Below are 12,298 nucleotides of genomic sequence, written 5' to 3' on the forward strand. Positions count from 1 at the left end.
CCGCAAAAGCCTTCGGCAAATGCGTCCTTCTGCTCAGGAATGTGTGTTTTAGTGTACCCGGAAGAGGAACAAATCTTTCAAGAAAATTCCCTTTCTGGAGCGTTTTCTCTCTGAACATACCCAGGATAAAAGTTTTTCCTAACTTTTCCCTCCCAGTCCCCTGCCCCTCCCCTCAGGAATCCGCCCAGAGCGCAGCAGACACCGCCTCTCGCGTTCCCTAGCCCGCCCCTTCCGACTTCCACCCAATACGGAGGCGACTACAGAAAAAACAAAGGCCGCTATTGGGCCGCCGGGGGGCTTGGGGGCCCGCCTCTGGAGTGGTTAGTGAATGGGGGAGGGGAGGGGGCGGGTCGGCCCGGAACCCTGGAGCCCGACGCTTCTTCTGGCCACCAGCGCAACTCCGAGGCGTTAGTCTGCTCTCCCTCCCGGCGGGCGGCGACGGCGGGCTCAGGAACTCGCGGGCCAGGGCTGCGTGGGGCTGGAGAGGCCGGGTCCAGGCCGCGGGCACAGGGGCCTCGGACGCAGTGTAACTGGATTTCCAAAAACTCGCCGAGCTCTTGGCTCCAGGGCGCGGATCAGACTCAGAGCGAGAGCCAGCCGTTCGGCTGAAACTTGGGGCCAAGCTTTTGGGGCTGAAGAAGGAGCGGGGTGTGGAGGAGGAGGCAGCGAGCGGAGCCTCGAGGCGAGGAGGCGGAGCAGCACCGCCGAGGCGGCGACCCGGGAGAGCAGGCAGCGGCGCCGGGCTTTCTCCTGGCGGGGACTGGACTTGGTGTGGGGGTCGTGCAAATTACTGCGCGTCGGGGGTCGAGAGAATTGGGCAAACTTTGAAGGGTAATCGGAGACGCTTGTTGCTCCTTGTTACATAGAAAGCCGCACCGTTACGTCTCCGCGCGGAGGGCAAAGCGGCCTCCCTCGACGCCCCCGGCCCAGGCCGACAAGTTTGGGCCCGGAGCGGCAGCCGGAGTTCTGGGCGGAGGCGGCGGCGGCGGCGGCGCCCCGGCGGCTGGCGGTCTCGCACCCTGTGGCGCAAGCACCCCAGCGGCAGCACCCTCTGCTCCACGCCGCCCACGGCCGGGCCCCGGCGCCAGGAGGACTCTCATGCGCCGGGCGCGGCGGCGCCTCTCCGTATCCAGCCCTCTTCCAACCTCCTTGTCGCACTCCTCGGACTGAGAGCGCCGCTGCATACGCGGCCGGCGATGCAGAGCCCAAGCGCGGCCGCACTGCGCTCGCCCCTGGGCCTGTGCGCCCAGGTGCTGGCGCTGATGGGCGCGCTGTCCGCGGGCGCTGGGGCGCAGCCATACCACGGCGAGAAGGGCATCTCGGTGCCGGACCACGGCTTCTGCCAGCCCATCTCCATCCCGTTGTGCACAGACATTGCTTACAACCAAACCATCCTGCCCAACCTTCTGGGCCATACGAACCAAGAGGACGCGGGCCTCGAGGTCCACCAGTTCTATCCGCTGGTGAAGGTGCAATGTTCTCCTGAGCTGCGCTTCTTCCTGTGCTCCATGTACGCGCCTGTGTGCACCGTGCTGGATCAAGCCATCCCGCCGTGCCGGTCTCTGTGCGAGCGCGCCCGCCAGGGCTGTGAAGCGCTCATGAACAAGTTCGGCTTCCAGTGGCCCGAGCGGCTGCGCTGCGAGAACTTCCCGGTGCACGGCGCCGGCGAGATCTGCGTGGGCCAGAACACGTCCGACGGCTCTGGGGGCCCAGGCAGCGGCCCCACCGCCTACCCTACCGCGTCCTACTTACCAGACCTGCCCTTCACCGCGCTGCCCCCGGGGGCCGCAGATGGTAGGAGCCGCTCCGCCTTCCCTTTCTCATGCCCCCGCCAGCTCAAGGTGCCCCCGTACCTGGGCTACCGTTTCCTGGGTGAGCGCGACTGCGGCGCCCCGTGCGAACCAGGCCGTGCCAATGGTCTCATGTACTTCAAGGAGGAGGAGAGGCGCTTCGCCCGCCTCTGGGTGGGCGTGTGGTCTGTGCTGTGCTGCGCCTCGACGCTCTTTACCGTGCTCACCTACCTGGTGGACATGCGGCGCTTCAGCTACCCGGAGCGGCCCATCATCTTCCTGTCGGGCTGCTACTTCATGGTGGCCGTGGCGCACGTGGCTGGCTTCCTGCTGGAGGACCGCGCCGTGTGCGTGGAGCGCTTCTCGGACGATGGCTACCGCACGGTGGCGCAGGGCACCAAGAAGGAGGGCTGCACCATCCTCTTCATGGTGCTCTACTTCTTCGGCATGGCCAGCTCCATCTGGTGGGTCATTCTGTCGCTCACTTGGTTCCTGGCGGCCGGCATGAAGTGGGGCCATGAGGCCATCGAGGCCAACTCGCAGTACTTCCACCTGGCCGCGTGGGCCGTGCCTGCTGTCAAGACCATCACTATCCTGGCCATGGGCCAGGTGGATGGGGACCTGCTCAGCGGGGTGTGCTACGTGGGCCTGTCGAGTGTGGACGCGCTGCGAGGCTTCGTGCTGGCGCCCCTGTTCGTCTACCTCTTCATCGGCACGTCTTTCCTGCTGGCCGGCTTCGTGTCGCTCTTCCGCATCCGCACCATCATGAAGCACGACGGCACCAAGACCGAGAAGCTGGAGAAGCTGATGGTGCGCATCGGCGTCTTCAGCGTGCTCTACACGGTGCCCGCCACCATCGTGCTGGCCTGCTACTTCTACGAGCAGGCCTTCCGCGAGCACTGGGAGCGCACCTGGCTCCTGCAGACGTGCAAGAGCTACGCGGTGCCCTGCCCGCCCGGCCACTTCCCGCCCATGAGCCCCGACTTCACCGTCTTCATGATCAAGTACCTGATGACCATGATTGTCGGCATCACCACCGGCTTCTGGATCTGGTCGGGTAAGACCCTGCAGTCGTGGCGCCGCTTCTACCACAGACTCAGCCACAGCAGCAAGGGAGAGACAGCGGTATGAGCCCCAGCCCCTCTCCCACCCTTCCTAATCCTACCTACCCCCTTGTAGGGGGAGAGGCTCAGTAGGAAAAGAACTGCCGGTGGAGGCTTGTTTCTGTAACCTTCTCCCCCTCCGCCGAGAAGTGACCTGGAAGTGCGAAGTTATTTGCCGATTTGGGGAGAGGGATGATTTGGAAGGGTGTCCTGGGTGAAAAGGCGTTTGGATGAAAAGACTTCTGGCAAAGACTTGCAGGATGATGATGATAATAATAACAACAACAACGATGTTAATTGTGAAAGGTACAGGCTGGCTTGGGCCTATGGAGAAGACCTAGCCAACAGAGACGGCTCTGGGGCTGAACTGGGGCTACAGAGGATGCCCCTGCAGGAAGGCAAGGGGCCTGTCCTCACTCCTGTGAGGCCCCAGGAAAGGTACAGCTCTGTCTGCGACTGCCTCTTTGTTGGGAAGAGGGAGGACCTCCTGCGGTGTCCTTGTCAAGAGGTGGTCAAACCATAATCCCTTTTCACTGGGGGCAAACTGGAGCCCAGATGGGTTAATTTCCAGGGTCAGACATTACAGTCTCTCCTCCCTCGCCCCCTCCCGCCTGTTTTTCTTCCCGTATTCCTTTCAAGTCTTATAAAATAAGCATTTGGAAGTCTTGAGAGGCCTGCCTTGCTAGAATCCTAATGAGAGAATACAAAAAAAAAAAAAAAATGACCATAACATTTCAAGAGAGGCAAAAGGTAAGAGTAGCAGGTATTTCTGCTACTTTTTCATTTTCTAGGGAAGGCAGGAGTCAGAAAGAAGGGTGTTTTATTTGGTTTAATACTCCCAAAAGAAGTGATGACTTGTTGCTTTTCAAAACAGGAATCCTTGTCTTTGTTATAAGAGACAAAGAGGAAACAAAAGTGTCTCTCTGTGGAAAGGCATAACTGTGAAGACAGCAACTTTAATAGGCAAAGCTTTGCAAACCTGAAGTTTCCCTTTGGTTGTTAATTTGGTTGCGATAAACATTCCTTTTTAAGGAAAAGTGAAGGGCAGTATGCTTCTATACCCAGTTCATTCAGAGGTTCTGACTTGGCTAAAGGAAATGCTAGGGGTTTGTTGTTTGTTTTAAATAAATTTAATTCAGAATACATGATTCGACAGGCTCTGTTATAATGTTCAGGGGACGCTCCCTTATTTTTTCTTGCTGTAAGCCTGTATTGAGGTTTCTTTTCTATTTTTTTCCCTCCAATTTGGATCCTTCAAGATAAAAAGCATAATGCCCTCAGTCTCATAACAAAGGAAAGTTGTTGTTGTTGTTGTTTTTTAAATAGAATTGTTTTGTCCTGTTTTCTTGGTTCCATAAATCAGTTAATAAAACATCATCTGTATGCTGACCCTACCTGTGTGGGAGGGTGGGGAGGTGATCTGCAGATATGATAGTGAATGAAAAGGAAAGTTTCAAATCATGGGCCCCATTTTTAAAGAAAGTCATTAAATGAAGGTAAACTTCAAAGTGATTCTAGAGTTCTTTGAAATATGCTGGAAGACTTAAATTTATTAATCTTAAATCATATACTTTTTTTCTGTAATGGAACTCTGATTCTTTTGCATAATGGTGTCAAGTTGAGCAGAGAATCATGGGAGCTAACCTTTGACACTACCCTCCAATCTTGCAACACTATCCTGTTCTCAGAACAGTTTTTAAATGCCAATCATAGAGGGTGCTGTAAAGTGAACAAGCTACTTTATATATGTATGTTCAGTTGAGTGGAACTGTTTTTTTACATTAAAGCTAAAATCGATCTTGTGTTTCTTAAACCTTCAAAACTGTCTCATCTGTCAGATTTTTAAAACTCCCACTACACAGGTTTTGGCATCTTTTTGTGTTGTATCTCTTAAGTGCATGTGAAATTTGTAAAATAGACACAAGTGCAGTATGTATATTTTGTAAATCTCCCATTTTTGTAAGAAAATATATATTGTATTTATACATTTTTACTTTGGATTTTTGTTTCATTTTGCCTTTAAAGGTCTACTATGAAGCCCCACTTTATCACATGTACAGATCACAAATAAATTTTTTTTTTAAAACACAAAGTGAATTTTTATTTAGTTTACTATCCCTGTAATACTAACCCAAAGAACAGATTAAAGAAAAGACAATATGGAAAGTATGGAAAGACACCAATGAGTATGCCCCTATTAGGGGAAAAAGGTATATATTATTAAGGTCTTTTCCCCCCTGATTTTTAAAATACAGTTTAATGCCTTCAGTGTCCTTTAATTTTTTTTCTGTCGTTGCTGCTTCCTGCCTTTCTCCATACCAACCCCATCACACACACACACTCCTTTTCACAGCCTGCTTTGAATGCCCTACTGAAGGTACAGAATAAGCATCTCTAAAAGAGATGTACTGTCTGATCCATATTTTTGCTGTCCTTAGGAGATGAAGTCCATATTTGAAAGAGGACTAAAATGTATTTTTGGTGTTTTCTGCTTTTCTGGTGATGTTTCCCTTGGGAAGAATTCAGTGATTTTTTTTTTTTTAAGTGATTGGTGTTTTGGTATACTAATGCAATTTATCCAAACTGATGATCTTCAAATGCTTTGGGTTCAAATGGTAGGTAGGGAAAGTAAGACTTTTTTGTAAGCTTTGCTTGTGGAGCCTTGTTAGCCAAAGACTTCACTTTACCTTCTAGGTAAGCTGCACCAAAGGTCAAGCAGCTCCCCAAATGGCAATGACTCAGCAGCTCCAGCAGGAATAGACTCCACGCCTGACCCTGGGATGGCCTCTGAAGCCACTGAAGCTATTCTTTCCTTTGGTAGAAGAGGCTAACTTTGGAATCAGATTAGACAGGATAGCCTTTGCTATCCAGAAACTTTGATATTAAAACAGTTCCTTAGGGAGATGGTAAAGGCATTTTAATACTTCCAATCCCAGTCCTTACTAGATTTTTTTCCCCACCCACCTCTCTTCTTTATTTCAGGTACCTATTTCCTGGCTTTTTATAATACAGTGGCATCATTCTCTGGCAGCCCTGGGGACCCAGCAGCAGACTGGGTGCTGCTGTTTCTCTTGCCCTGCTTCTGTTCAAAGTTTCTGTAGTTCTGAAGTACAACAGAAACGGTTCTGTTTTAGTTTTAATTAACAGGCTCACACACATGGCTGGTGTGTTTTACAAATGCATGGAGTGAAAACCAGTGACAGACAGGTCTCACCAGGAGGAGGAAGCCACGTGTGTACAGTCTGCAAAGCAGCTTCCCTTTAAGATCCTCCTGGGTTTTGAACATCACAATGGGTGTGAGGTCATTAACCTGTGAAGATTTTGGCATGGAGGAAAGAAAAAAAAAATAGCAACTTCAAGTCTCTGAAGGTTTATCCAGTTTTTGGTCATAAAATGACACCTTTTAGGTTAAAGCATGCCTCTCTTAATACCATACGAATACTGCCTGTTAAGAATGTTTGCTTTTAGAGTAGGCGGAAAGCTCCCAACGGGGTTTTTTCCCTTCAAATGAACTGCTGAAGGCACTTAGACCCTTGTACGAGGGCTCTGTCACTGCTTCTATGAATGCGTCCCTTTCCTCTCATCAGCACTGCCTGGTCTTTCAGAGCTCTCCAGGATTGAAGAGTGTCGGTCTTTAGTGAGGGAACAAAGATCGCATATGAATAAATTGCTACCTGCTTTTTTGTAAGCAAAGATAAAAGTGTTGGGCTTAATTCCTTGCACAGGGTGCTGCATTCTTACACAGTAGATTCTTACCTAGGAACTTTAGAAGCTCTGGGATTTTTCTTAAGGAGGCATATCATCTTAGCAGAAAATATGTGAGGGAGAGTGTTTGTGAAAGGGCATGTGTAGAGTTTAAGAAAAACATTGGCAGGAGTTTGGTGTTAATCCCCAGATAAGGAGCAGAAACACTTGTGAAAATTTTATGCAGTTTATGAAACAAAACTGGTCTACACAACAACCCCAGGCAACACCTAATCTTTTTAAGTAGGTATGTGAGAAATCCTGGCAAGAAAAAAATAAATGTCCTGTTGACAACATCTTAGCATTAAAGAAAAAAATGGAATTTTTTAAACATGCTTGAAATAAAATAGTGATATTAGAAATTCTCTGGGTAGAATTATGGGAGTAAAACAGCTGTAGGTTTGAGCCCTATAATTACATGGGAAAATCTCTTCTAACTCTTCCATCTTTAATTTCACTGAAAAGGCAGGTGGCTATTTATAGATGGTATATTTTTATATGTGCATATGTGAATGGTGAATAACAGTCTACAGGGCTCCAGGAAATCCTAGAAGGGACCGAAAACACTTCAATGTGGACTTAAATAAGCAGTTCATAGATCTGTTCTATTTTTCCCTTATTTACCCATCAGTGGCATTAAACCGGTTTCATGAAACTTGGCTTTTCAGCTATTCTCAATTTATGAGATTCTCTTACATCTGAAACTGTATTCCTAACATTTCATACAAAAGTGAACTAAGTTATAAGGGTATCATTAAAATGCTGACTCTTTAGTAAACACACATTGTGCCTCTCATTCTCTCTGGTTGTTTTTGTTTGTTTGTTTGCTTTTGTTTTTAAAGAAAAGGTACAGTCACTTGGAATTTTCTCAGTACCACAGTGGCAGAAAATGGGAAGTTTGACCAAGACATTAGTAGTTTGTAAGTAATCCAGTTCAACAAATACTAGCCCAGTAGCCACCACGCAGAACGTGCTGTGAAAGGAATTGGAGACACCAGATAAAAATAAGGCAGCATGGGCAGCACCTGTGGCTCAAAGGAGTAGAGTCCCATATGCCGGAGGTGGTGGGTTCAAACCCAGCCCCGGCCAAAAACTGCAAAAAAAAAAAAAAAAGAAAGAAAGGTAAGGCAGCATTGGCTCAGCACCTGTAGCACAGTGGTTACAGTGCCAGCCACATGCACCAAGGGTGGCGGGTTCAAACCCGGCCTGGGCCATCTAAACAACGACAACTGCAACAAAAAAATAACCAGGTGTTGTAGCGGGTGCCTGTAGTCCCAGCTACTTGGGAGGTGGAGGCAAAAGGATCGCTTAAGCCTAGGAATTTGAGGTTGCTGTGAGCTGTGATGCTATGGCACTCTACTGAAGGTGACATAATGAGACTGTCTCAAAAAAAAAAACAAGCAAGGCAGCATACACCTGAAGTGACTCTCTCTTACTTTATTAAGGTGAGAGAGATATCCCCCCAAAGAAGAATATACAAAAACAAAACCTGACAAATGTCAGTATAGAAACACAAATGCTATTTGAAATAATATTTTCGGACATTTGGTGGAATTTTTTTTTTTTTTGAAGATAGGGTCTCACTCTGTTGCCTGGGGTGGAGTGCAGTGGTGTCGTCATAGCTTGTTGCAACCCCAAACTCCTGGGCTCAAGTGATCCTCTTGCCCCAACCTCCTAAGTAGCTGGGATTACGCTACTAATTTACACCACGCCTAGCTAATTTTTCTATTTTTGCAGAGACGGATTCTCATTCTCAGTCAGGCTGGTCTGCCTTGGCCTCCCAAAGTGCTAGGATTATAGGCATGAGCCATCACACCCGACCATACAGAGCTAGCTGAAATCCCTAGCTGGTTAGTTTTTTCTCCTACAGGCCTGAGTGTCCTACTCTCCAGCCAGCCTAGCTAGGGTGTGCTTAAGGAAAACAAACTTGAATTTGGCTTTTGCAAGCCCAATTCAAAAAGTAAAACTATTACCATGTTACTATGTCCTGAAGCCCAGATCCGAGTTTTGAGACTGTCCAGTCTCTGGAACTGGCTACTCTGCCATTCCTCATCTCTTTCCATTGTCAGTAGCATTCTTCCATCTGACAGTTCATGTTCCTCAGAACCAATGCGTTTTATTGCATGGCATCTTCTTGGTTCCTCTCAAGGACCATGTCCATCCATATCACAGTCAGGTTTGGCCAGTCTCATTATCTCAGAAATTCTGTTGCTGGGTAGTTCAGTGCCGAATCTACATTTTAAATGGTTGACATAATGGTAGGACAGAGGCTTTGGGTTCTGATCAGTTATACCCTGGCAAAATCCTAAATGCTTCCTATGCCCCTAAAGCCTCTTTCAAAAGACTTCAAGCTAATAGAATAAAATGGAAACTACTGTGAGCAGTTCCAGTGTGCTTTTGCTGAGAGTTTACTTCGTAATAACATATTAGGGAGCTAAACTCCACCTGTAGGTAGCTTCCTTTAAACCTTCCCACTTGCAAAGCTCTTTATGCTGCTTGGCCCTGGCATCAGATTCAGCTTAGTGTGCAAGAAGTAGTCTCTGAGAGATGGGCATATCAGGAGCAAGAAAGAGCATTCAGGAGGAGGGAGGAAAGGAAGGGGAGTAAGGAGATACGGTTTCATGTAGCCCACGCATAAAGACAAGCTTCTTTATTGATCTAGTCTAATACCACTTGCTCTTAGAAAATTTGATCCCCAAACTTCAGGTTGGCACTGCAGATTCTAGAGGACAATTTAAGCAAAGGGAAGAGTATGTTGGGGAGAGTATGTAGGACAGGGAACAGGAAATATAGTACTAACAATAAAAGCATGTGCACTATAACCTAGCAACAATTATATTTTTTAGTTTTCAAAGGAAAACAAATGGTATACAGCATTTACTTCCAGTTTCTGGGTCTGGAGTCCCTGGAAGGAGAGATGGGTGGCAGCTGGTCGTAGCAGATTTTTGTAGCAGATGTAGAGAACACATCCTTGAACTAAAATCCTGAATTATCTTCAGTTCCAACAGATGGTTTCTTGAGGACCCACGATGTACCAGGTGCTGTGCTAGCCCTGCGTTTAGCACAGCGGCTGCTAGAACTTGCTATTCTGAATGTCAGCCAGAACTCCAACCTGCAAACAGCACACCCTCCTTACCTCACTTATTTTCTGCACCAGCTGCTGGAGGGGGGAGTGGGGAGCAGACGGAAAACACTGTGATTTGTGTTTACACCAAGGTCCTAAAGTACCAACAAATGGGAATCGTTATTTTGGTGACATTCAGAAGATGGAGAAACCAGGGCCCTGAAGCTCAAAGGAGCTTGTTCAGTGTCACAAGTAATCACAGGCCAAGCCACAGTGAAGGATCCACCCAAGCCTCCCAACAACTCTGAATCTGGTCATCCCTTCCCCACAGTGTAGGATCTGAAGGTGTGGCATGGTCAGAAATAGAGGAATCTGAGAGGGGCAGGGAAGTGAAAGGCAGACTAGGGAACAGACACGTCCCGAAGGGCAGTGAAGACTGGCTCTTCATACCTTATTGATATTAATGCTAATGTATTGAGCACTGACTACATGCTAAGCCCTGGGTACAGTATGATATGGTGGTCAAGACAATCTGCACAAAGCCCCAACCACAGTACTTGGCATCCAGTAAGCATTCAATAAACTGCAACATTATTATGCATACGTAATTACCTCATTTATTCTTCACAACAACCCTAGGAGGTAAGTATAATTTTCCCCCCTTTGACATGTGAGGAAATGCTCTAAGAGGTGAGCTGGGGAGCAAGAGAATTGACTCTCATCTGTGCCCCTAATCACCATGCCACAAATATTTGTGGAGGGCTTAATATCTTCCATTCTCTATTATTCTTTCTAATTTAATCCAGAGGCATTCAAAAGGGTGGGGGAATAACTTACATGAGGACAGAATGGAATTGAGGAGGGGACTTTCAGTGTTAGTCCCCAGGAAGTATGTATTCTTTTTCTTGCCTACTGAGAAACAGAAGGCAAAGTGTTACTAAATGCTGTTTAAATTCTGAAGGGCTGGATGCCACACTGTCTGTCCCTACAGGGGCGTCTACATTGGGGTCCTAGGGCCAGGTAGCAAGAATGAGCCTGGGGAAGTACTTCCCAGATCCCACCTCCAGCCCCTTGGGGGCTGGCATAAGAGTCCCTAGGAGGCCCTCCAACTTGCTATGGGCTCCTTGCCTGCCCATTCTAGAGGAGGGTGGGCTCCAAGGGGGTCAGGGGGGCTAGTAGGAAAGGTCACACTCCTTGCTGACCAGGCTAAGTCAGTGACTGGGAGCATGACAAACCCTAGCACCATAGAAACCCCCTTCCTGAAGACCCGTGGGGAATCACAAAAATATTCACATTATAATATCATAAATCAATATTGCCATAATGAAATAATAAAACTGATAGCTATCATTTAATGCCTGCTTACTATGAACTAGTTCTGTGTTAAGTACTTATAGTAACTTATTTAATCCATATAACATTATGAGATAGAAATTATTATTCTCATTTTGCAGGCTCTCAATCTGAACTTCTGCAATAATACTGCAAGTTAGAGTGGGGACAGAAGCTCAAGAGAGACCTGTGCGAGTATCCTACCCTAAATACCTTTGTATTACCCCTACTTACAGAAAGGGCAGTTGAGGCATAGAGAATTTAACTGGGCCCTAAGGAGGTATCATGAGAGATATTTTGGGTCTGCTTCTCACGGAAGTGGTGCTCTTCAACAAGCCAAAGCTCTTCGCTTTGGGGGAAAGAGTGAAAACAATTGCTGAGAATGTAATTAGAATTCTCTGTCCTTCTACCCTGGCCCCAGGAAGTGTAAATTCTGAAGGTAACACCCTTTTTATTGTTGTTATCCCTAAAAAAAAAAAAGAAATAATTTTATAAGTTTCAACAATAACAAATCTGCAGAGAAAGAAGTGGGTCATTTCCTTTCTTCAGGTGCTGAAAGTCAGGGTAAAAAAACATCACTTTGGACCCCAAGGCCATGGCGCCTCCCTTTCAGCATTTATGCCTCTTCAGGCTTCCAACATTTGACCAATAACTGGGTTTTCAAAAGATGGAAATTTCCAGTTATAAGAGACTTCAAGGCAGAAATTGGTCTTAGCATTCTGGGAGGCCGAGGTGGGCGGATTGCCTGAGTTCATGGGTTTGAGACCAGCCTGAGCCAGAGTGAGACCTCATCTCTAAAAATAGCCGGGTATTGTTGTGGGCTCCTATAGTCCCAGCTACTTGGGAGGCTGAGGCAAGAGGATTGCTTAAGTCCAAGAGTTTGAGGTTGCTAGGAGCTATGATGCCGTGGTACTCTACCAAGGGCAACAAAGTGAGACTTTTTCTCAAAAAAAAAAAAAAAAAAAAGAGGCAGAAATTGTTAAATAAGAAACCTAAAGTCTTTGCTCAGTCCAAAACTGTCTGCGGATCTGCTAATTAAAGCCTAAGTTAGTTAGATATCTGAGGGGAGCTAGAGTCTATTTTTTAGTTAATCCAGGGCCTAGGTGAGCTTTAGATTGCTTAGAAATTCCACATTCTCACAGAAAATTAAGTCATACATAAAAAAGATGAAAGGATGATTGGTGGTGATAGTGGTAGTAATGGGTGTGTGTGTGTGCAGACTATTCTAAACAAAAGGCATCTTGTGGGAGGTATAGTTCAAGCTG

General features: G+C 47.4%; 1 protein-coding gene across 1 annotated transcript; it reads left to right on the forward strand.

The window, feature by feature from the left end:
* Positions 1-371: 371 nt before the first annotated feature.
* On the forward strand, positions 372-4,985 carry FZD7 (frizzled class receptor 7). The gene has a single exon (XM_053597957.1). It carries the CDS (start codon positions 1,197-1,199, stop codon positions 2,919-2,921), a length of 1,725 nt encoding a protein of 574 aa, XP_053453932.1. The 5' UTR covers positions 372-1,196; the 3' UTR covers positions 2,922-4,985.
* Positions 4,986-12,298: the final 7,313 nt, after the last annotated feature.

The sequence above is a fragment of the Nycticebus coucang genome, chromosome 7 (assembly GCF_027406575.1).
Source record: "Nycticebus coucang isolate mNycCou1 chromosome 7, mNycCou1.pri, whole genome shotgun sequence".
NCBI classification, from domain to species: Eukaryota; Metazoa; Chordata; class Mammalia; order Primates; family Lorisidae; genus Nycticebus; species Nycticebus coucang.